General features: G+C 37.1%; 4 protein-coding genes across 5 annotated transcripts in view; 1 reads left to right on the top strand and 3 right to left on the bottom strand.

Annotated features, from left to right (window-relative positions):
• Positions 1 to 3,806, bottom strand: part of LOC134844643 (copine-3-like) — a 57,875-nt gene extending 54,069 nt beyond the window's left edge. The window contains exon 1 of the mRNA XM_063861434.1: positions 3,796 to 3,806. The gene's annotated coding sequence lies outside the window, so the exon portion shown is untranslated. The remainder of the gene's footprint in view (positions 1 to 3,795) is intronic.
• The window catches only part of LOC134844539 (3'(2'),5'-bisphosphate nucleotidase 1-like), a 553,428-nt gene that overhangs the window by 146,801 nt on the left and 383,889 nt on the right, over positions 1 to 22,738 (top strand). The window lies entirely within an intron of this gene.
• On the bottom strand, positions 714 to 4,424 carry LOC134844961 (casein kinase II subunit alpha-like). Its single transcript, XM_063861787.1, has 6 exons — positions 4,311 to 4,424; positions 3,756 to 3,783; positions 3,302 to 3,543; positions 2,604 to 2,863; positions 2,171 to 2,409; positions 714 to 1,988 (listed from the first exon to the last, which is right to left on the bottom strand). The coding sequence occupies exons 1-6, from the start codon at positions 4,422 to 4,424 to the stop codon at positions 1,513 to 1,515; spliced, it is 1,359 nt and encodes a 452-aa protein (XP_063717857.1). The 3' UTR covers positions 714 to 1,512.
• LOC134843804 (uncharacterized) lies at positions 12,300 to 17,891 on the bottom strand. Of its 2 annotated transcripts, XM_063860090.1 has the most exons (3): positions 17,419 to 17,891; positions 15,011 to 16,955; positions 12,300 to 14,918 (listed from the first exon to the last, which is right to left on the bottom strand). In XM_063860090.1, the coding sequence occupies exons 2-3, from the start codon at positions 16,098 to 16,100 to the stop codon at positions 12,697 to 12,699; spliced, it is 3,312 nt and encodes a 1,103-aa protein (XP_063716160.1). In that variant the 5' UTR covers positions 16,101 to 16,955; positions 17,419 to 17,891; the 3' UTR covers positions 12,300 to 12,696. The 2 variants fall into 2 exon arrangements, with proteins under 2 accessions (XP_063716160.1, XP_063716159.1); XM_063860089.1 differs by having other exon boundaries at positions 15,011 to 17,891.

The raw sequence follows: 22,738 nt of genomic DNA, 5'->3' as shown, positions 1-22,738 counted from the left end.
AGTGGCACTACTATTTGCGATTTAGATTAGAAAAAAGAATATTCGTAGCATAACACTATTGCTCACTGAAGTTCGCTAATTTAAAAAGAACTGATAATTGAAATGCTAAAATGCGTCTGGTGCAGTTTTTAGTTTTTCCAACAGAACTGACTCGGAGATCAGTCCAGGGTATGAGTTCTGTGAAATTTTCCGGGAAAAAAGTCTAGTACATGGTTGCAACGCACTTGCTATCGCAAGTATCAAAACTTCACGCCACGAAAAATTTTGAATCATAGAATAAAGTCTGCATTATTTCCTGTTCAAGTGAAAGAGAGCGATCAGTAAGCTAACTTACTCCCTCAAGTATTCGAACAATAGAGATACTATTTTACGACATTCAGTTTTGGTTGAGCAACGCTTAGAGTCTTCTTAAGATGTAAATACGCTCTACTTTAGAGGGGCAGAGCGCGAACAAAGTAGCTATTCTTCGGCCAAAATCATACATCAAGTTCCCAAAACGGAACTTTTGGGCTGTTTTTAAAAGTTCGCTTTTGGCGCAGAAAAATTTGGTGAAGCGGTCTTTATGGCGTTATTAGAAAGCTCGGAAAACCGACATGGTCAAAACTAGAAGTCAGAAACCGAGATCCACCCCTGAATCAGCGTTTATCTTAAAAAGTTCCGAACATGTATCAAAGTAATAGCGCAAACGACTAACTTTTTCATACAAAAGAAAATTTCACGAAATTGTATTTAACGTATTGATACTGTATCCATTAATCGGAAGTAAAAATCAAAGCGTATTTATAGCCAGGCATCTGGCATTCATTGAACAGCTCTTCATTCTCGTACTACACTTTTGGATTCGTCTCGCAATAGGGTTAGTAAAATAAAATTAAGAATTAGAAGACCTGTTTTTTGTTTGTTATTTTAGCTACAACAGAAATACCTATCAATTTAACTGCTAGCTAGAGAATGGATACTTAACCATTAGATCATACGCTCACAAAGTGTCTCACCTCTCTTAATAATTTACAGTATACTTTTGACTGGGGGTTTGAGTTGTAACGAGTGAGTTCTCTAAATTGGTGGGTTCTCTAGATGGGGCTTGAAAACTACTTCACTGCTCTACGCAATCTGGGATATTTTAGGGGTCGTTATTTTTCACTGACGAAATGCGCGGCCACTGCTTTCTTTAAAGGACTAAGCACGTTAAAACACAATCTACAACTTCAATTGATTTTAGCTTCGACTTGGAAATCTAACCGGAAATTGGGATGCTAATGAAAGATCAAGAGAACTAGTATAGCTATCGTAATCTGGGCAATGTTACAAGCATCCTCACAGAGATGAATTATGAATGAAAAATTGAGAAAATCGTAACTGTTTGCGTCAATGCACGTCGTACTCAAAGTGACTAGATTATGTCTTGGCAGATTAGGGCTACAAATAGCACGGGAAACTTCAAATGGGGCACTTTTGGATTAGGTTAAAGGTGAGGGAAGGGGGTGGATTCTTTACAGTTCCATTAGTTCTCTATGCAAACGTTGACCCATTGCCAGGTAATCCGCCGTTGCCGTTTCCAGGAACGATTGAGGATGTTGAAGGGTTCCCTGAGCCGTTTCCATTCAAGCCTGCTGGGAGAGGGGGCGGAGCACAGTTGCGTTCCAACACAGGCTGGAAGAAAGAATGGTCCATAGCTTCTCGTGCCGTCAATCGCTCCAGTTGATCGTATCTCAGAAGCTTGTCCAGGAAGTCGATGGCCTCCTCGGAAACCAAGTGTTGGTTCTCGCTATGTCGGAACCTGTCCCAACGCTTCTTCGAGTGTCGGCCGAGGATATCGTTGAACCTGACGTCGAGGTCGATGGAATATTTATCGATGTAGTCGTAGAACTCTTCTGTTCCCAGAACTCTCACTATCTTCACCAGCTGGTCGTAGTTGTCGTGGCCCTGGAAGAATGGTTCCTTCCTGAAGATCATGCTAGCCACCATACAGCCCAATGACCACATATCTAAATGAGAGTTTCTTGGAACCCATTTTGTCACAATCGTAATGAAGCAGCAAAAATTTCGCATGTTAATTCTAACTCAGGAAATGAGGAATAAAAAATCAGTAGTTAATACTATCAAAATATACGTTTATGCCTTTCAAAAACGATGGTAGATGTGCAAAGATAAACATTTAGGAGCTAACCTAGACTGTAGTCATACAACTGATAGTCTACAAGCAGTTCAGGACCCTTGAAGTATCTGCTGGCTACCCGAACGTTGTACTCCTGACCGGGGTGGTAGAATTCGGCCAGACCCCAGTCAATTAGGCGCAGTTGCCTCGTCTCCTTGTCTATCATGACGTTGTGCGGCTTCACATCTCTGTGCATTATGCCCATTGAGTGACAGAAGTCGAGCGCCTTCAGCAGTTCGAACAAGTAATATCTAAATAAAATACAAGCAATTCATTTTTGATCAATATTACCACACTCAATTCTCTCAACAGGGACAACAAAAAACTTCACTTTCTGCGTAAAATTACTTTCGTTTTCTCACAACAGAAAAGCTATAAAAACGTATTATCAACCAACTGTGTTATGAATCGTACAATTAAATTCAAATCAAGATGACTGACTGACCTAATGTCATAGTCCTGCAGTGTCTGATATAGGGATTTGAAGTCTATGTTGTTGATAAACTCTGTGATGATGGCGGGCGTGCGCGAAATGGGATCCTTTACCACTGCTAGCAATTTGATGATGTTGGGTCCCCCGTGCAAGTTCTGCAGGATCTTGATCTCTCGCTTGATCTTTTTCTTGCTCACGGGTTTCAGGATCTTCACCACACAAGTTTCATTTTCAGACCCACTTTCTGAGTTCACATTGATCGCTTGAAAAACCTACGAAAACTCACCGAATTAAAGAAAAAATCAAACTCACAGCTCAGGCGAAAATACAGACAAGACAGAAGCTTTCGCCAAATAGATTGATCATTTTATGGTTTCCGCTGCGCTCCAAGGATAAAAATGAGTTAAAATACATACCGTCAGGATTTCCTGTACACTTCTTTATTATGAATTAAGCTGCTTATTGTTCGCATGGGGAGAGATGGGAAAGCGATAAAGGTCTTTACTTTTCAGTCGAAAGGTCGGTGGTTTGAGGCCCATCATGATCCGATTCGTTCTCGAAAGTTTTGGCAGCCCAAAAAAGGATGAAGAAAAAATGCAAGTAAGAGTTAAAAGGACACAACAGCGTTTCGCCGTAAGGATATGATTAGGTTGTATGCTGGTCATTTCCTTCGTGGCAAATAGTGTTAAACTACATTAATAACATCTCACCTCACTGTATTTTCCTCTGCCCAGTTTGCGCACCAGTTGGTAGTCATCCTGGTTGCTCCACTCTATTATGTGATTCTCGTAGTCCCAGTAATCTCTAGGCTTATGCGTGCACACATCCGCGTACACACGAGCCCTTCCCAAATTCAGATTCGCATTCGCTCCCTGCTGACCTCCGCGGGGAACCGACGGGCCACCTGCTCCCCCGGCAACCCCCGCCCCCTTTCCAGCCCCGCCTTCCAGGTCTGAAGGTCACACCACACGTCGCCGACAAGAGACAACCGAGTGGATTTCTAGCACTAACTTCAAGTACCTCTCCCGGAGTAGAAAACTCAAGCCACGTAACGACTTCTGAGAATGTGTGTCAAGTTCCCACAGTTTGGTTAATAGACATCGGAACCAATAGCACCATTCAACTTATCTGAAAAGCAGTGTCCTTCTCTTTCATGTCACCTACAGCTGTACTTGTACACGGTACTTTCATGCTGCGCACATTCATTTAATAAGTGCACATATTGCCCAACACAAGAACCGTAATTCTTATCGCAACGTCTTTAGCAAAACAACCATGAAATTTGATCAGAGCTTGACTCCAATAAGAGATCCAGTGATCTTTTTTAAAAAATAAAATTGCGTTTACTACTTAAAACAATACCTATTCAATTGTGAAATAAATTAAATAAAAAACAAAATAGCCTAAATTGTTTTTTTTTCACAAATTATCCATTTGCAATAAAATTTTTGTCAATTGTGGATTTAGATTTTCCAATTCTATCAAATTGTCTCGTTTCAAATCTTTCAAAGCTTCTCGAACATGCAAATTTCTAGTGCTCAAATCTTTGAGTGCTTCGCTGCATTTTCCGGTCACTTCCATATTGTCTTGGAAATCAAGAATCAGTTGAAATAAACACTTCGAAATGCCTTCGCAAGAAACAGGATCTAATTTCCCACCAAGAATAAAACTAAGTTGGTCCAATAATTCCACAATCTTTAAGGCCAATTCTGCACAAACCAATGAAGTCCCGTCACAACTTTCGGTCAGAACTTGCAGTATAAGTTTAACATGTTTGCTGACAGATAGTTTCATAACTGCCAAAGCTGTTAGAACTGCGTCTATAAACACCATTATTTTCCTTGCTGCTGACTCATACCGCATATGTTGCAAAATTAATGTACAAAAGTCATCATATTTCGTCCACTTCAAATACGTTTCACTGAACGAAGGGTTTCGACATGTTTTGCTGAGTAACAGAAAGAAGCATGGAAATAAGGCTTCTAGAATTTCGACTTCGTTTGAATACAGCAAACGATGCAGGGTTTCATAAAACACGTCGCCCAAACCCGTAAAAAGTAACTCAGAGCTCGTAATGTTCTTAAGTGTGTGGGTCAAGAGATTCATGCCCTTTGTTTTATTGGCTTGCAAATAATGGTCGACGTAGTTCAAAGTAAAAGGCAAAAAGAATGAAAGACACGATTCCACTTTTCGACCTTGGGTTGCCATGATAATTTGTTCACAAGCAAAACAAGCAGCTGGATTTCTTTCAAAGTTGTCTTTTTTAACTCTATCTAGGTGGAACTTGAAGCTTAAACAGGGTATCTTTGAAATCAGAGACGCATCTTCATCTGATTTATGAGACATAATTGTCTGCAAGTTAGTGAAATTGTTCCGTTTGCATATCAATCCTATCAGCGCATCGCTGACCAGAACATGTTCTTCAGTAGACCATTCAGATTCCTCGGTAAATTGTAATAGAACTGCAAGAAGCTTCGCTGTTTGCTGAATTGTCCAAGTAACTTGTTCAAAATCGATATTCTCAATTTCAAATAACTGCAATAAATCTTTAAGCTCAATTAGTGATTTCTCCCTGTGAGTAAAAACAGCTCCAGATTTTGAAACATCTTCATATTGAGACGCTAATTCTGGTACTACAAGTTTGTCAATATTTAAAGAGTCCATTCGGTGATCTGAAAACATACCAGGTTATTTTTATTTCCAGCTTGTTCTAATATTCACCGATAATTCTTATAGCGGAATTTAAGACTCAGCTTTGGTTCAAATAAAGTCAATTCAAGCAGTTGAATAAATTTCTTAACTAGAAGAACCATGAGGATTTCTTCTTTCGCTTCCCTGATGGAACCTCATCCGTTAGGGTCTCTTTAAATGTATTGTCTGAAACATCTTCAGCTTTATTATGTTTTGGGCAAAATTTTGTCGTTTCAGATTTGTTTTTAGCCCCACGTTCATTCTGCCTATTCTGACTTCTTGCATCTGATTTAACATTATCATTATCTTTTATATCTTCGTACAGCAGCGACACTTCATGGGTAATAGGTTTAAGCGGATTCTCGTATACTTCCTTCATTTTTTTCTGCATTTCTCTTGTTTTCTTTATTATTCTCCGAAAACATTGAGTACACAAGTAGAACTTTATTTTTGTATTCCCACAAATTGTGCATGGTTCCAGGTCAGGTCTCAGTGGAATCAATTTGGAGGGAGCTCTCCGTCTTTGCCTTGCAACATATGCAGTTCGCTTGCTCCTAGGAGCTCCCATCAACATGAAAGGGTCTTTTAGAAGGTCCCAAATATTAGCTGTGACGGATAATTGGCCATTACTGAGAGCAGAAACTGCAAGAGCTGGATTATTGATAGGAGCCAGGATTCGCCAGAGATTTTCCTCGAAGCTCCGTAATGCTACCCGAAATGTGTTCATAGCTAGCAACCTAAAAAAAAATCAGACAGTGAAAGTTGTAATGCAGTCATGCAGACCTATTTCTTTGGGATTTACTTAGAGTTTTCATTATGATTTGAGCTGCGACGAAAAATCTTTCAAGATTTTCTTTTCGTAGACTAATTTGAGGTTGATTCTCACTCCGAAACAATTTTTGAGGCTTCCAGAAGCCCCATCTAGCACAGATTTTTAATCCATACTTATTTCAGAAGAAAACTCTTTCTCAGAAGAGTTTTTAACACAGAGGGGAAGTTGCATTTCGCATACACAAGCAAAAATATAACCGAGAACGCTACTGGGAAAATTTGAATGAGTAAAACTTTGAGTCTACAAAAATTACGCAAGCCAATTATGACGCATTAGCAGTCCTAGTCAATTTGAAAAAAAAAATTACCAACTATAATGCCTCAATTTATAAAGCGGACGCATTTTAACTAGTATATGAAAAAGTTCATCAAAAACTTCCGACCCTGCCCAGGTTCGAACCATCTTCTTTTGTTGCGGGTCTCCTTCCCTACCTCTACGCTACAGATCCATGATACCTTGAAGCTAAAGAGCTATTTGTAATATAATAGTCTGTATTAATATCCTTAGCATTAGCTGTACGTAATAGCTGGTTATTGTTCCGACTTTCCAAGAAAACGGAATATTTATGCTCGGTGTGGTTTTTTATTCAGTCAACTTTCGCCGATCGAAAAAAAATAGTTTTCAACAAAATTTTTTATACCTTATTGAAGATATCGACTTCCTGAGTTTAAATTTAAAAAAATATATTTTACCGGGATATTTGGAATATTCAGGGCTTTGTCCTGATATACGTGCAGTCTTGCTGATCTTATGCAAAAATTCAAGAATAGCTATGAATCTCTCTAGAGTCAGAAGAAGCTCAAATTTATTTCTTATCGCCAGCGCAACAAAAAATTGGAGTTCAAAAAGATTTGAACTCTGTTTCAAACGGGTTAGCTTTCAATTAAGATTAAGCTGTCTTTAAATATTTGGCGAAATGACATCTAAAATTTACTGGAAGAAGCTGTTCTAACCCAATTATTTTTAAAGGTACTGAATAATATCTAGAAACATAGCCACCAAAACAGGGGAAAATAATCAACGAACTGAAGTAAAATAAAAAACACGAAATATAGTTAAACTTCATACATTTTTGAAAAAAAAATGTATATATCACGTTGAAGCTCTTTAAATTACACTCCACTGGAAAGTCGTAAAATCATAACGCAATTTCCAACTTTTAAAATTCATTCACTTGTTTGCGCCATTAACGCTGATTTCTTTATTGGAGAACGTAATTCGTCTTTTTACTTAATCAATTTGAATTGAACTTGAAAGGAATTCAAAAAACAAAACCCCAGAAAACCCATTTCGAGCGTAATTGTAAGTGGTTTTTCCTTTAAGAATAACCAGCAGGCCCTCTGCAGCTCAAGCTGCTCCTAAAAATGACAATATTTATCTCTAACGGGACAATAGGGACAATCGGTCAGATGGATAGATGTTTAGCCGGTTCTAAGGACAGCTGGATTGTGGATGTAATTAATCAATGGATGTTTGAATCATTGGCTGGATGATTGAAGGATGGAATGAAGGCACGATGGATAGCTAGAAGGACACATGGATGGTTGTCTAGATGGACGGCTAGTTAGATGGATGGCTTGATGGATCGGTGGCTGAAAAGATGAGAGGATGGATGGATGGCTAGATAGATGGAGGACCGGTTGGTTGAAAAGCTACATGGATTGATGGCTGGACAGAGGACTGGCTGAATGTGTGGATAGACAGGCGGATGGTTGATGGCTGGCTGATATGGGCGGATCACTGAATGGATGAATAGATGGCAGGACTAATTGAGATCTCTATAATGATATTTGGAAAACTGCTTGCCGGGATGGACGAAGACAGGATGGATGCCGGATCAATGGAACGTTAGCTGAATGAATTGCTATTCGGAGGAACGGATGGCAAAATGAATGGATGGCTAGATATATGGTGGCTTGATGGATGGATGAATTGCTGGTTGAGTGGATGCATGGTAGTATTGAGGAGGGCTAGACAGGTGGAGGGGTCGATGGATGCATTGGCTTGATGGCGGGTTGGATATATTAATGGCTAGATGGATGGATTGCTTGAAGAATGAATGGCTTGATGATTAAATGGCTGGACGGATGGCTGGCTAGACGGATAGATGGCTGGTTTGATAGATGGCTAGATAGATGGATGACTTGATAGATGCATGGCTACAGGTATGAGCCGATCAATGAATAACTGGCCTAATGGCTGGTTGGCTGGATGGATCTCTTGACGAACAAAAGGCTGGATCGATGGGTGTATGGCTTGATGGATGGATTGCTCGTTGGAAGGATAGCTAAACGGGAGCTGGCTTGTTGGATGTATGGATGGCTGAGTGGATCTCAGAAGACTGAAAGGATCTGAGCCGTAATATTTGAAGAAGACATCTGCAACCTGTGTGAGTAATTTCACATTACATCGCCGTAGGGTCGAATTTTTTTTATTGAATCAGAGCTTTTTATATAATTTTTCAAATTAAAAACTGTCATATCTCGAAACTGAAAAGATTTCAGCAAACATCGCAAGTACCCCGACATCAAACAACAAAAGATCGATAATTTCAAATTTCCAAAAGAAGTTGTTTCAAGGTTTGAGATAGTTATGTTTTTGGTTTCGAAAAGTCACGAGAGCACCAAATCTTGGAGTAAAAAGGCGGTGAGCATCCAGTTTTGGAGGCAAGACTCGCCGCGTTGTCTGAGTACCCTGACAGCACCAACTATAGGATTGAGTTTCGAAATTTGTGAACTTATATCTAATTTTATCAAACCCATCTTCTTTAAAAAATTATAGAAAAAGTCATATATCGGAAGCTTAAAGAATTTTAGCTGTCAGAATTGGATGGAAGATTTGCAACCTCTAAGAGTACACTGACAAAACCCCTCTATAGGGTTCAAAATTTCAAATTCTGTCATGTGTTTCAAATCTAAAATTTAAAAAAATTTCAAAAATAGAAAAAACGTCATACCTCAGAAACTACACAGATTTGAGCAGGCTTATTTTGGAAGCATGATTGGCCACCCCTGAGAGTATCCTGACAGAACCTCACTATAGGTTCCGGAATTTCAAATTTTGTCAAAGTGTTTTAAAACTATGCTTTCAGAAAAATTCAAAAAAAAATATATATAAAACGTCATATCTCGGAAAGTAAAAAAATTTGAGCAAGAATATTCGGAAGCAAGTTTTGTAAAACCTGGAATACCCCGGCAGCACCCTACTATAGGGTTGAAATTTTCATTTTTGTGACGCTTTTGAAATCTAAAATTTTTGAAAAAAATCTTACAAATGGCATATCTCTGAAACTCAAAAGATTTAGGTATTCATATTTGTATGCCAGTTTCGCAACCCCTGCGGCAACCCTGAAAGCACCCCACTATAAGGTAGCTAATTTCCAATTCACTGAAATAAACGTTGAAACGAAAAAACGCCCGTTTCATCAAGTATAGATGGATGAATCCACCCTTTACATTACACTTGCACTGCGCTGCCCTCCTCCTCCCCTCTCATGCTTGCATCATTGCTACAGCCTTACAATTGAGCTTTTCAATAAGCCTAGCGTTCATAAACTGAAAAATCGAAGAAAAAAATTCTTAAGCATGGCAAAAATAGCTAAAACGTTCAAAAATTCTTTCGTTAAACATGCAAAATTGGTATAGCTTAAGCGTGGAGAGATAGCTGTCAGAGGCATTTAAATATAGAATAGATAGATAGATAGATAGATAGATAGATAGATAGATAGATGGATAGATTATCATAACCTGAACAAGTGTCTTCACTACATTCATTGACATTTAATCAGACATTTTAGTCCGAGAAAATACGAATCAAATAGCAAGTCAATGCTACTATGAAGAGCTTCCTTGATCCGTTTAACCAAAAGTGAAACCTATAACAATAATGGGCAGGCCCTTCTTCGGACCCAAAACTGGGATCAAAAAAGACATAATTTTGAAGTTGAAGTTTTTCGAATGTGCGGAAAACTTTTCCAGCCTTTTAATACGTATTTTAATCCTGCCGCTGGTATTAAAATTTCTTTATAATTCATGGTAGCTCCTAATTAATGATACTAAAATTTTAACAATATCAAAAACTTTATTCTCATTCAAATCAAAAAGGTTTGTATTTAAATTTTTTCCACATTGAACGAAATTACTTGAACATCTTTATTTGACTTGAAAGTTGGAGTGGAGTGACCACCAAGTCCAACTACTGACCACACTCGCGCAGTACTTCTGAGGTAGCCAGTTAATTTCTGCTCATAACTTATATGTTGAGACAAGTAGTGCGATAAAAAATTAACTTACAGAAACAAATTCTTGATAAAAATCAAAACAGAAAACAGACAGTTAGAAAAGAGTCAATGAACGCAAGTAAACAAAAATACAGACTTCTTTTTTGAAAAAAGTCTCAAGATTTAAATTTCCACGAAAGAAAAACATATGGCCTTAAAGCTCTTGGATTTTTTAGAACAATTTATGATTGACACTTTTTTGATGCAATTAACCCAATTTGAGAAACTGGATCAATAGGTAAAAACTATTTCGCTGGGAAATCTGATAATTAAATTCTATTTTCGGAAATTAAAGTCGATCAATTTTTACGTGACCTTTACACTTTCGCTGTTTAATATTGGAGTTTGTTTTCCTTTCAAGAAGGAAATGAACTGAACTTTTAAAAAAATAAAAGCCAAACCACAAAAACTAAATATGAGTCTGAACAAATTTAAGACAAAAAACGGGAAAAAAATCATGGCGACCTATACAAGAGTCTGAACTACGTTCATCGACTCTTAAAAACACGAAATTTTTCATACGATTAAAATTTTAGTATTTGATTGGTCATATACCTTTGGTCGTATTGGTCTTATACCAAAAAAAAACACTAAACTAGTTGACACCAAAAATTGAACCGAAAGTTTTTATTGAAAGTGTTTTTGATGCCACAACGCCGTAGTCTAAATATATTAATCGAACTCTAAAAGAAAGATATAAATCATATATGCATTAGACTAAACAATTCAAAAAGATCAACAGAAAATCAGGATCCCGAAACAAGGTCCGGGAAAGAAAGCAAAAATGATCAGGTGATATGTTACAATAGGTGGTAATTTGAGATAATTGAGTTGTGTATGTATCAAATTTGAGAACTCTTATGCATGATATAGTCGGTTCATTTTCAATCAATTGTACAAGCTACTAAAATAATATTTGTATTACATTACTCCCCCGGTTTGACGTCCATAGAAGAAAAATGCTTACCATACAGTTTCATATATGAAATCAATGGAAAAATGCTTATCATACAATAAAATTCATACAAACTTTAAAGTGTTTTTACAAATTTTAATGAACATTTTTGGTCTATTTGCTTCTTTTGAAGCTTTCTGGTTGTTAAAAAAGTGATTTAAAATTTTCGATAAAAAATGCTTATCATACAATTTTCATGCATGAAAATTATATGATATGCATTTTTTCATATATCAAAAACACAAAATTGAGGTAAAAAAACTTTTAATCCCTGTTTTGTTTTTGTGTTTAAATTGTAGTCCAGATGAGTTTTTCAGCCAAAAAATCCTGAAATCATAAAAAAGTGATTTTACTTTAAATGCGATTATGATTTTTTTTGTTTCATTTACCAAGATAAAAACAAATTTGTAAAAAAAACAGGACTTTTTTTCTCAACCACCAAAATTTTCAAACTAAAAAAACATCTAGCCATATTCAAAAAGTTACTTTTTTTGATATATATTTCCATGTGAAAATGTTAAAATTAACATACATGGCAAAGATCACCAATTGCAGTTTATCTGCGTGGTAACTGCCAGCTACATTCTGGGTTTCCTCATGACAGAAACCCTTGGTTAATGTTTCGGATGAAACGCAAAAATTCAAAACAAAATTTTTTGTATGATCATTTATGGAAAAAATGCTTATTATGCTATTTTCATACATTTTTGGGGATAAATAGATTGATGAAGAAACTCAAATTTTAATTCCAGAGTATAGAAAAAATGCTTATAAAATTTCATAGTATGGAAAAAATGCCTATTTTGCTATTTTCATACACTTACTTTTGCTATGAAATTAATTGAAAGAGTATGATAAGCATTTTTTCCAGCTACGAGAATTGTATGATAAGCATTTTTCGTCAACCCGGGCTGCCAGATGAAATGTTATTCAAAAATTCAAATTTTACTCTTTTGCCAAAAAATTTGGCTTTGAAATAAATTATAAAAACTGTTCGAAGTACAACAAAAATCAATCCAGCTATTTAACTTGAATCTGCCACTAACTGTAATATATCACCAATGATTAAAGGTTTCTGTTGACCAATGCGAAAAGAGATCAAAATTATCCGCCAAATGTTCAAATAGAGGCATGGGTTTTGGACTTCCATAGAGACTACAACCTTAAAAAATTTCCAGCTATTATATCTTAAGTTAATCTATCATATCATGTACTAACTACTCATTATAAATAATAATAAATATATTTTTTTCATATTGCAACAATGTACTAATTAATCCATAATGCGTAGTATTTATTATTTGAAACTCTGTGAAACAGTTTTTGCTGAAACCATATTCCAGTTCATCTAGAAAAGGTAATTGAATTTCTTCAAAATGTTTCGCTTCCAAAGAGGCAATTGGTAGAACGAGTTACGAGTCATATGGAATGTCAGGAAAAACTCTTGTTCTGATAGATGAACTTCTAAGCTTTTTCTCTTCACGTCTTTGGGAAGTTTTTTATTGGTTGTCTGAAGTTGATTCAACGAATAAATTTTCACTTCTCTACCATTTGAATTCAGAGGAACAATTTCTGAGACGGCGCTCAGACTTTCAATCTCATCTAGATTCTCTTCAGTGCCGTAAGCAGAGATAAATCCATGTTTAACAGCCTTCATGTAGTTTATAAAATTATCATGAAGCAATTTCGCGCGCTTTTCATTACTTTTTCTCTGCTTCCTTGAGGTTTCTGCCGGCTCAAAATCAGACCTGTAACCTTTTTGGGAATCCAGTAGTCGAGATGTTGACACTGATTTCCTGCTCCCTTCTGGTTCTGAGAAACAGTCCAGTCCCGAATCATCAGTAGTTACATTTCCTACAGACATTTCCCGATTTCTCGGTGGTCGAACTTTCTGCTTTTTTCCCGTAGACCTGAAAACCTCTGTCAGTTCTGATTTATGTTCAATAGTATCGTCACTTTCGTTTTCGATTTCCAGGTATCCCAAAACTCTTGACGGCGATGCTTGGTAAGGATTCTTGTATCTCAAAGGGTTTGGCGGTGGTAGAAGAGCACTTGGATCTCTAGACGCGCCTCTCGGGTCATCCGAAACTTTCAAGCTCTCTTCTAATTTCGCTTTAGCTGACTTTCCTTTCGTGCTTTGCAGATATTCTTTCCCTATTCCCGAGCGTGTGAGATACTCGTCGTATTTGGAATCGGGCGAATCTTCCTCGTCACAGGCACTAAACGAAAACTCGATACGACTTCGACTCAATCGCTCTTTATCGTAGAAACATTTCGCGCTGTTCTCGGTATAATCATCTGAATTCACGCGTCTTGATCTGTTTCCAATATCAAATGACGATTTGGACCTGGGCGGCTCAGGGTTGTTGCTGCGTTTCATTTCTTCTTTAAGCTGCTCCGCTTGAGAATTATTCCGTCGTGATTGAAGCTGCTCTCTTTGTATGTTCCCCAGCGAGGTTCCACGAGTATAATTGTTTCGTTTATTTAAGTTTCCGGGCCTTGTTGAAAGATTTTCAGTGCTTTTCGGAGGTTGCGAGAAAGATGTTTGTCGCTGACGTCTCTTGTCTTCTGATTGCTGCTTTCGTAAACTTGGAAACCTTTGAAACAATCCTGGAGCTAAATCCGATGGCTCGGCCGGGTTGAGATAGCCTCCAACATAAGCATCCGATCCTTTCGGTTGGAAAACTTTTAGCCTGTCATTTGACTTAGATCTAAACATGTTATCATTCATGACAGGCGCCGAAAACGGAACCGAATACTTTTTATTTCGATCAAAACTTGTCGATCTCGGCATATGACTCATACTTTCGCTTTCTGTTTCTGACTTCTTGGCTGATGCGTGTGAAATTTCAAGCTCGAATTCAGGAATGGCGTCTCCAAATGGAATGTCGTAGAGGCTTGTTGAGTTTGGTATGAATGGATTGCAGTTTTTAGATCGTAAGTCGGGAGTTAATGAAATAAATTTACTAGTAGGTTCCGATGTTTGTGCTGTTGAGGATGATGCAAACTTATTCGGAAACTTCGGATACGGAATTTCAATATTCTCATACAATTCTTGTTTGTTTTGTTTATTCTTGAGTATGGGAGGAGATTTAAGAGAAGACTTTTTGGGTGCCGGTGCTATTCTGGAACTTGCTTCACTCGTTGGAATGGGTGAGGAGGTTTGCTCGGCTTTTCCCTCTTGGAGTTCAGTTAAAAGTTCTTCTGGGACCGAATAGTCCAGTGTTACCACGTTGATTGAGTTCAAGTCGTCACTTATGTTCAAATCATCGGTAGTGTATATGGAGGACTCTTGAAAGGAATCGTTTGCAGTACTTCTAGACGATTTGTTGCCACTGTGTCTCGAGTTACATGCCGGGTGCCATACTTCGTCTCCGTGGACTAACATATCCTGACCTTCGGCGAAAATTCCCTCGCAGACCGAGCATTGCGCACAAGTAGGATGGTATCGTTTGCTTCCCGCCTCGATAACCTTTCCGACTATATATTCCGCACAATTATTGCACTTCACTCCGAACTGCTTCAAATAATCGCGCTCGCAGTAAATCTTTTGTCCTTGTACAAAGTATTCTAAACAAGGAAATTAGTCAGGCATATAACAATATTGTCAAATATTATCAGACAAAATAGATCAATTTGGATATCATGAATCATAGAATTACCTTTAGTCAGAAGTTTCTGACAAGCGTGACATTTCAAGCATTGCGGATGCCAGTTTCCTTCTAGTGCACAGAGAGACTTCGACATGTCACTAATTATCTGCTTACAGCCACTGCATAAAACTACAGCCACTGGACTCTGCTGCTCTATTTCCACTTCCAGGTTTATTCCAGGAGTAGGGGGGCAGTTTTCACAATATGTGTCTTCCTTGTCAATAATCACTTCTTGGCCAGCTTCGAAACTTTTCCCACAGCGGGTGCAGTTGAAACACGCTGGATGGTATGTGAAACCCAAAACTGCCACAACATCTCCTTGAATGTAATCTTTACACGATCGACACTTAGTCCCGAACAGTGCATTGAAATCTTTAGTGCAGTAAATTCCTCCTTCTTTCGCAAAGTAGGGACTGTACGACAACTCAATATTACAAGCAGTGCACACAAAACAGTGCGGATGGTAATAAACATTATTGATTTTCAGGGCCTCTATAGTGCACGCCTCTTTGCAGCTCTCACAAACAATCCTCGGTATCTCAATGATAAGCGGCTTATCGAACCTCCGCGCATCTGAGGATCCATTAAAACTGTTATCTTGTTTTGGAGCATTACCTGTCTGGCTCAGATTACTAGATTGGATTGAATTTGGCTGCTTCTCTTTGACTGGAGGCCTCGGAGCCGCAGGTAAGAACGGTCTTCTGGATTGTACCAAGGGTTTCCGCACTACAGGTTGGTCAAAAGATGTATCTGGATTGTGTTCTAGAGAATGGATTCCAAAACTACTCCGTGAAGGTTGCAAGGTCATAAAACTCAATTGAGACATCGCTGAAGACGATGTAGGCTCGATCGGGGATCGATCCTGGGGCACTCGATTGAAAGATAGTGCCTCGCCTGAACTCGATTTGTTCAGCGAAGATGAAGTTGTATTTATATCAACAGAGGTTCTTGAATCAAGTCCCGAACTTTTGCTTTTAGATCTAAATTTAGGTAGACGCCCTAGCATTCCGGGCTCACTTGCCGGCTGGCTTGCATGTTGTTTGTTTGTTTGAACCTTCTCGGAACTCCTCGAACGACTTAATCGTTTCAGCAATCCCATAATGTCAGTCAACAAATAGAATTTAATGGTGTAAAATAATGACAAGTTTAAAGCCACTAAGTAATAATTGTTACAGCTCCAATGGCGATTTGTGTAAATGTGTGTAAAATAAGAGCAACAATAGTAAGACTTAATATAAGGACTGATTGTTCGCTAAGTCTTGATTAAACACGATTTTTACCATGTCTCAAACTATACTGATTGGCAGATATATAATAAAATAGTTAAAAGCTGTCAGTATATAGAACAGCACGCCATTTTTCACCTTTGAAATGGTACTCGAAAAAAAAATTGAATCGGTTTGACAAAACTAACCAAACATCAGCTAAAAAGTCAGTTTGAGTCGGTACGTTTCGAAGTTAAAAAGTAACGCGGGGCTTCTACCAAAGTTTACAGATCGAAACTTGGAACTAACCGTAACACTGAGCAAAATATTTACTTTTCTCAGATAACACAGACTTCTTTTGCAAACATTTTTGGTACGGAAATTCACCTCTCGAACCAGATTTTCAATTAAGTGATCGACAAAATATTTAAAATGCGGTTAATTCAAGAGCTTGCCTGATAAACACAGCGACAGCGTCAAACAATTAACGGCACTATCGTAACAATTCGGATCAAAATTTAATGTCCTAAAAAGCAATAAAGCGCCGAGTACTTTAACGTTGTGAGGCATAATGTAAAAACATTACGCAATGCTTTTGCGGAATGCAAAAGGAAAAAAAATGCGGTAAAAAAGTATAAAGGAAAGCACAAACCAGGATAAAACTCAAACCAAAGAGAGCGCGCAATGCAAGAAGTAGACACTTTGTTTTTTCCCAGCATCCGTCTTAATATCCTTACAACGTTTCAGCTCTAAATTTGGCTCACTCTCAATCGTATTGCAAAATTTGGAATGCTTTGTTAAGAAAAAACATGGTATTTCACAAATTTACCATTCATAAAAAAGCAGCGCTTAGTTTTAGAGTAGCGGCTGTAGGAATCTAACATAGATATCTACTGAGAGTAACGAGTTTTAATTCACTATATGGCACCATTTTCAGTCGGATGAAAAGGAAAAAATACGCAACCATCTGCTGGTCAGAAATAGTATTTGCAGAGCTTTAGTACAAGTAGTATAGAATGAAAACAAAAAGAGCGGTTTAACCTTATTCATTTAAGTTTAAAATGCTCTTTGCGGGCAAGGAAATAAGATCAACAGCTAACTAGGAAATTATTAAGAGCATTCCATTACTAGTGTTCCAAAGCATTCCCAAATGTTCCAATATTAAGAGCATGGCTGAAAAAGCCGACTAAAATTAAAGTAAGATTCACAGACGTAATAAATCATCTTCAAACTCGTACATGTCAGAGGCAAGGCAAATTTTTATCCTTGTTTAAGGAACAAATCATCTCACAAATTAGCAACTCTTTAACAAAATGTACAGGAGAAAAAGTAACACAATTAAAACAAAAGCTTACGTGCCTAGATTTCTGAACAACCGGAACCCCTTGCAGGTTAATCTCAACAGGTCACCTTGATTTCAAATGATGGAATTGGTTGCATCTCAGACGGAAAGGATTGTTAAGCAAACTTAAAACCGATGTCAACTATATATAGGGGTGAAACCGAGAATCGCAACAATTATGATTGCGAAAGCGAAATTATGACACACTTTCGATACAAAATGGATGATTATGATTACCGGCAATTGAGAAAAAAAAACAAAAATTGAAAAAGAAACCTACTAAAAACTTTACAATTTTGTCGAAAAAAATTACAAATAGCAAAAGGACAAAAAATTCCTTTAACAAGTTATTTGCACCAAAATAATTTTTTCAAAGAGCTTTCAAAATGCTAAAAACAAATCGAACCTTTCTGCGGAACCTAAGCCAACAAAAATTAGCAGACACGAAAGAATAAAATATTCGAAAATTTTCAGTTTCCACAAAAAAAACAGGTCCCGACTGTAATCGAATTTCTAGGATTTTTCATTTCAGCCAACCGCAAAGAACACTCCGTGAGTTTACAAAGAAAGCAACTTCCAAAAACTTTTAATGAACAGCATGAAAAAAAAATCTACAAATAGCAAAAAAATAGGCAAAATTTCTTTAAACTCAATTACTTGTCCCAGCCCTGAATACAGTGAAATGTTTTTTTTTAATTTGAGTGAATTATTTTTTAATTTGAAAAAAATCCCCAAATTTTAGGCAAATTTTTTGCTGCGGCAACTACGCCGACAAGAAAAAGCAGACAAACAAAAGTCCGAAAAAGATTTTTTGACGCGCGGACAACTTTCAGCTTGCAAAAAAAAACAGGTCCTGGCAGGATTCCAACCATTGGCTTTTGTCCTTAAAGGCAAGTGCGTTAGCTTTTCGCCACATGCGCGAATAAACGAGTGACTTTTTCTAAAAGTAAAATGATTCAAGTGATTCTGTTAAACTAGTCGTTAACACGAAAAAGTCTATAATACGATTTAATAAAGCTTGCTAATCGCAAGCGTAACCACACGGATTACAAATGCAAATTAAAGTTTCGCACCACTTCCGATACAAAAAACGAACACATCTTGGCAACTGCCCGAATGAAAAAAAAAGAGAGAAAGCATTAGGACAAAAGTTTCTGAAAATTGATAAAAATACGCCTATTATAAGTTTCATATCTTCATCTAAGCAAGACAACTGAATGTTAAAATAGTGTCGAGACATAACTTACGGAGCGGGGTCAGAACCAAAAAAAAACTTCAGCGAACAATGATTGAGAGGGGAAAATTAGCTTCATTAAGCCCCACAAAACACACAGAAAAGTTCGCTCATCGAACAATGCAATATGAGACCACAAATACGATTAAAACCCAGAGAGGAGGGACATGAAAAACATAATTAGACAAAATGAAAAAGGTTGAAATGAAAAAAAAACTATTTCTTTCAAAATTTTGACGAAATTTGCTTCTGCTGTAAGCAATTTTCATTGTAGTTGCAAGTTCAATGTTATTCAATGTAGTTTCTCGATAAAAATTCATTTTAGCCAAAGATGACAGACATTTGAATATTAAATTAGCAATAGAAGGCAACAAAGCCGACTATCTTTGAGCAGACACAAGTTGAGCCTGTGTCCCTGAAACAAAAATGAATAACATTACACTTGCAACTACAATGAAAGTGGTTACAGCACAAGCAAACTTCGCGATGTGGAAAACAATCCCGCAAAACTTGAGTAGATAAACTATAGTCTGATAATGCAAATTTTAACGGAAAAAAAATTGTCATTGGAAAAAATTGGAAAGGAAATGTCATTAAAAAGATGAAATGTGACCGATAAAACTGTTTGAACTTTTATAATTCAACAGACCTCAATCATTCAAATCAAAAACTATCAATTTTTCAATTTTTGCCGTAAAACCGATGCAAAACAGTTTCACCGAACTGACAAAACATAAATAGAAATCATTTAGGCCGAGCAAAAATTCGGAGAGAAAAAAATAATAAAATCATGGTTAGTAAAAAACTAGAAAAATTAACCAGCGACACTTTAAACTAAAATAAATTCTGCTTACAATGCAGAAAATCACGGTGTAGCAACTAACCCGACAAACCATTAGTCGACAAACTACAGTATGAGTTTTCACGGAAAAAAATTCAATTTCATACATTGAAATAAAATACAAGGTCCACCCGGGTTTTGATCCCAAGACCATACAGTGCAAAGGCAACTGCATTACCTCTAGGCTAAGCGGTAAGGGCCCTGGAAGTTGCTAAGGTTCGATAATAAAGCAACATCGATTTCTTATAAATGTTTAAGAAGTTGTTTACGGGAAAAAAAGTGTAATTCTCGATTACAAGACACTTGCTTTTGCAAGTATAAAAGAGAAATAGAAAAAATATAATTGAAATTATACCCGAGCGGCATTGATAAAATTTCTAGAACATTCAAATCAAATTTCGCATCGAAAGGGTATTTAAAATGTAGACATGACCAAAATTATTCATTGACTAGCGCATGACACGCACCGACGGTGCTTCAAATAGATCGTTGAACAAAAAATAGCTTCCTAAAGCATGTACTTAAACATCGATATTTTAGTGACCCTAATCTAAGGAAAACATGAACTGGGCTCATCTATCAGGGGGTTTCTTTTTCATAAAAACGCCATATCTCAAAAATCAAAATTATTTGAGCAGATAAAATTGGAGGGCAGCTTTGCTTCCCTATATTGTTATCTGGCAGTATCCCACCATAGGGTTAAGAACTTCAAGTTACATAATTTGTTTTTAAATCTAAATTTTCTAAATCATATTAAATCTACCGCATAAAAAATCGATGTCTACAAAATCAGACGATGATCTCTATCCCAGCTCATAACGCATTATCTAGCCTTTATTACAAGTAAAATTTCCAGATGACATAAAAGATCGAATTTTTTCCTCGGCCGAAAGAAGGCTCAAAATTCTATATGAACAGTCACTCAGCCATATCCCTTCGCATACCGCTGAGCAACATTTATGAAAAACAAATGTACAATCGAGCATACTTTTATTTGGAAAAATAAGGAATTTTCTACTTTGAATCATTTGGAATCCGAACAAAGCACACGACTATAGATGCCCTTACCGTAGTCGCTGAGCTTATTTGCCATGACAAGTCCAGATCAAAAGCAATTTTCTTTCCTCGGTCTCAAGTGTTCATATCAATAGAGCAGAAAAGACTGCTTAATGAACTGCTATCATATTGTTTTAAATCATCAAAATCAAATTTAAGTACTTAAGCGAAAACAACGAGTGGAAACTTCATTAACGAGCTCAATCTTAGAAACTTAGATGAAACTATTCAATTAAACTTAGACACGAAAATTTCCATTTTCAAGCAAGCCTAAATCAATCATTTACTGCTTTAAAACCTGTTCGGTTAAAACACCTGCAGAAAAAAAATGTTAGTAAGTTGTCTGGAAGTTGGCACTTCAAACTCAATTTCAGCATGTTTCTAAACGTCTTTCTCAGCAATATATTATTAAAGGCAAATTGTGCCATAATTTGCCTTGAGATCAGCAGATCAAATACTATTCATCCAACGTAAAGCATTAACTTCAGCGAGGTGTTTTCATATACAGTCAGTGTTGGCAAAATTGTGTTTTTTTTCCATAAAAAACGTTTTAAACGTTTAAAACGTTTTAAACATGTTTAAAACACCTTTTTTCCCAGATCAACGTATAATTGCTCCCACGACATCTCAAGTGTTAAAAACTGGAGTACGAAAAATTTATTCGAAAATTCTTATCAAAATTTTTCGTTTAAAACTCGCAAGCAGAAGGCTAGTTTTCCGACCTTTTCCGGTGCTAGCCTGTTGCGCAAATCAGAATGCACAAAACCCATTGAACTGAATACCCGCTCCAGTCCGGCCGACGACGGAGCAATGCTGATCAGAGTCACAGCCAACTCCACAAGTTCTTTTTCCAGATTTCCGAGAATTTCCTGTGACTTGTAGAAATTTCCCAGCTCACAGTTCGCAGAAATAGCGTACACTTGCTGGATTACATCTTTCAATCTGTCCACTAAAGGAGCACACTCGTAACCACAACTCCGGCATTTTGCCTTGTTTGCCGCAATTTTCTCAAATTCACCCCAAATAGCATCCATTTTTCTACCAGTAGTAGCCATGGTCTCGATCTGAAAAAATTGCCCGGTTAAAGTATAGCACACTTAGCTACCAGCGTAATGAGTGTTTACATAACCGCGTTCTCTCAGAACCAACTAACCAAGCCAATTGTCAGCCACTTCAATTAGCTACCAGCGTAATGAGTGTTTACATAACCGCGTTCTCTCAGAACCAACTAACCAAGCCAATTGTCAGCCACTTCAACGCGAGACCGAAAACAAAGATGCCTGCTAAGGTTGTTCAATAACCAGTGATTCATAATTGATTCAGTAGAAAAAAACATTAAAAAAAAACATGTAAAAAAAACAAGTGTTTAAAACAGTGTTTAAAACATGTTTAAAACACCCCTTGTTTAAAACATGCCAACACTGTATACAGTTGATGCAATTTTACTTTAAAGTCATATTTTCAAAATACAGTAGAAAATTTATTCTTTTTTGTAACCGTAGGCATTCAACGGACGACGTATTTTCCAAAACTGAAGCACTGTCAGTGTATGAGCTCCATATTTAAAATGACCTCCAATTTGTACTGATTGCCGTCTATAATTCCATAATGAATGTTATCTAAAGGACATATTTTTTTTCGAGAGTTAAAGGTACACAAACCTCCGAGCCCGCCAAAATTTAATTATAATCATCTCTTTTCGAACAGATATCGAAAAATGCTCCATTCGATACAGGGCTACTGAGTTAATGAATTCCCTGACCACATCAAAATATTTCCTAAAAATCTTTTCAACATTTCTGAAGCTTAAATTACTAACTTCATGCACAAATTTAGAAACAATTTTACTTCATTTTTGGATTGTCAGGCAGCTAGAACCTGTTGATAAAACACAGAAAGCCACCACGAAGGCCGCGTTTTGCATTTCGACGAATTCGTTTCTTTCTATCCTCGCCGTAATTATCAATTTTTCTGAATCTCAAAATGACTTTAGGCTCTAAAGTTAAACACAAATAGCTTCGCACCACTTGCGATACAACACGAACAAAACATGAAAAAC

The sequence above is a fragment of the Symsagittifera roscoffensis genome, chromosome 4 (genome assembly GCF_963678635.1).
Source record: "Symsagittifera roscoffensis chromosome 4, txSymRosc1.1, whole genome shotgun sequence".
Taxonomy (NCBI): Eukaryota; Metazoa; Xenacoelomorpha; order Acoela; family Convolutidae; genus Symsagittifera; species Symsagittifera roscoffensis.
Note: the sequence above shows the minus strand (reverse complement) of the source record. Positions and strands in the feature narration are given on the sequence as shown.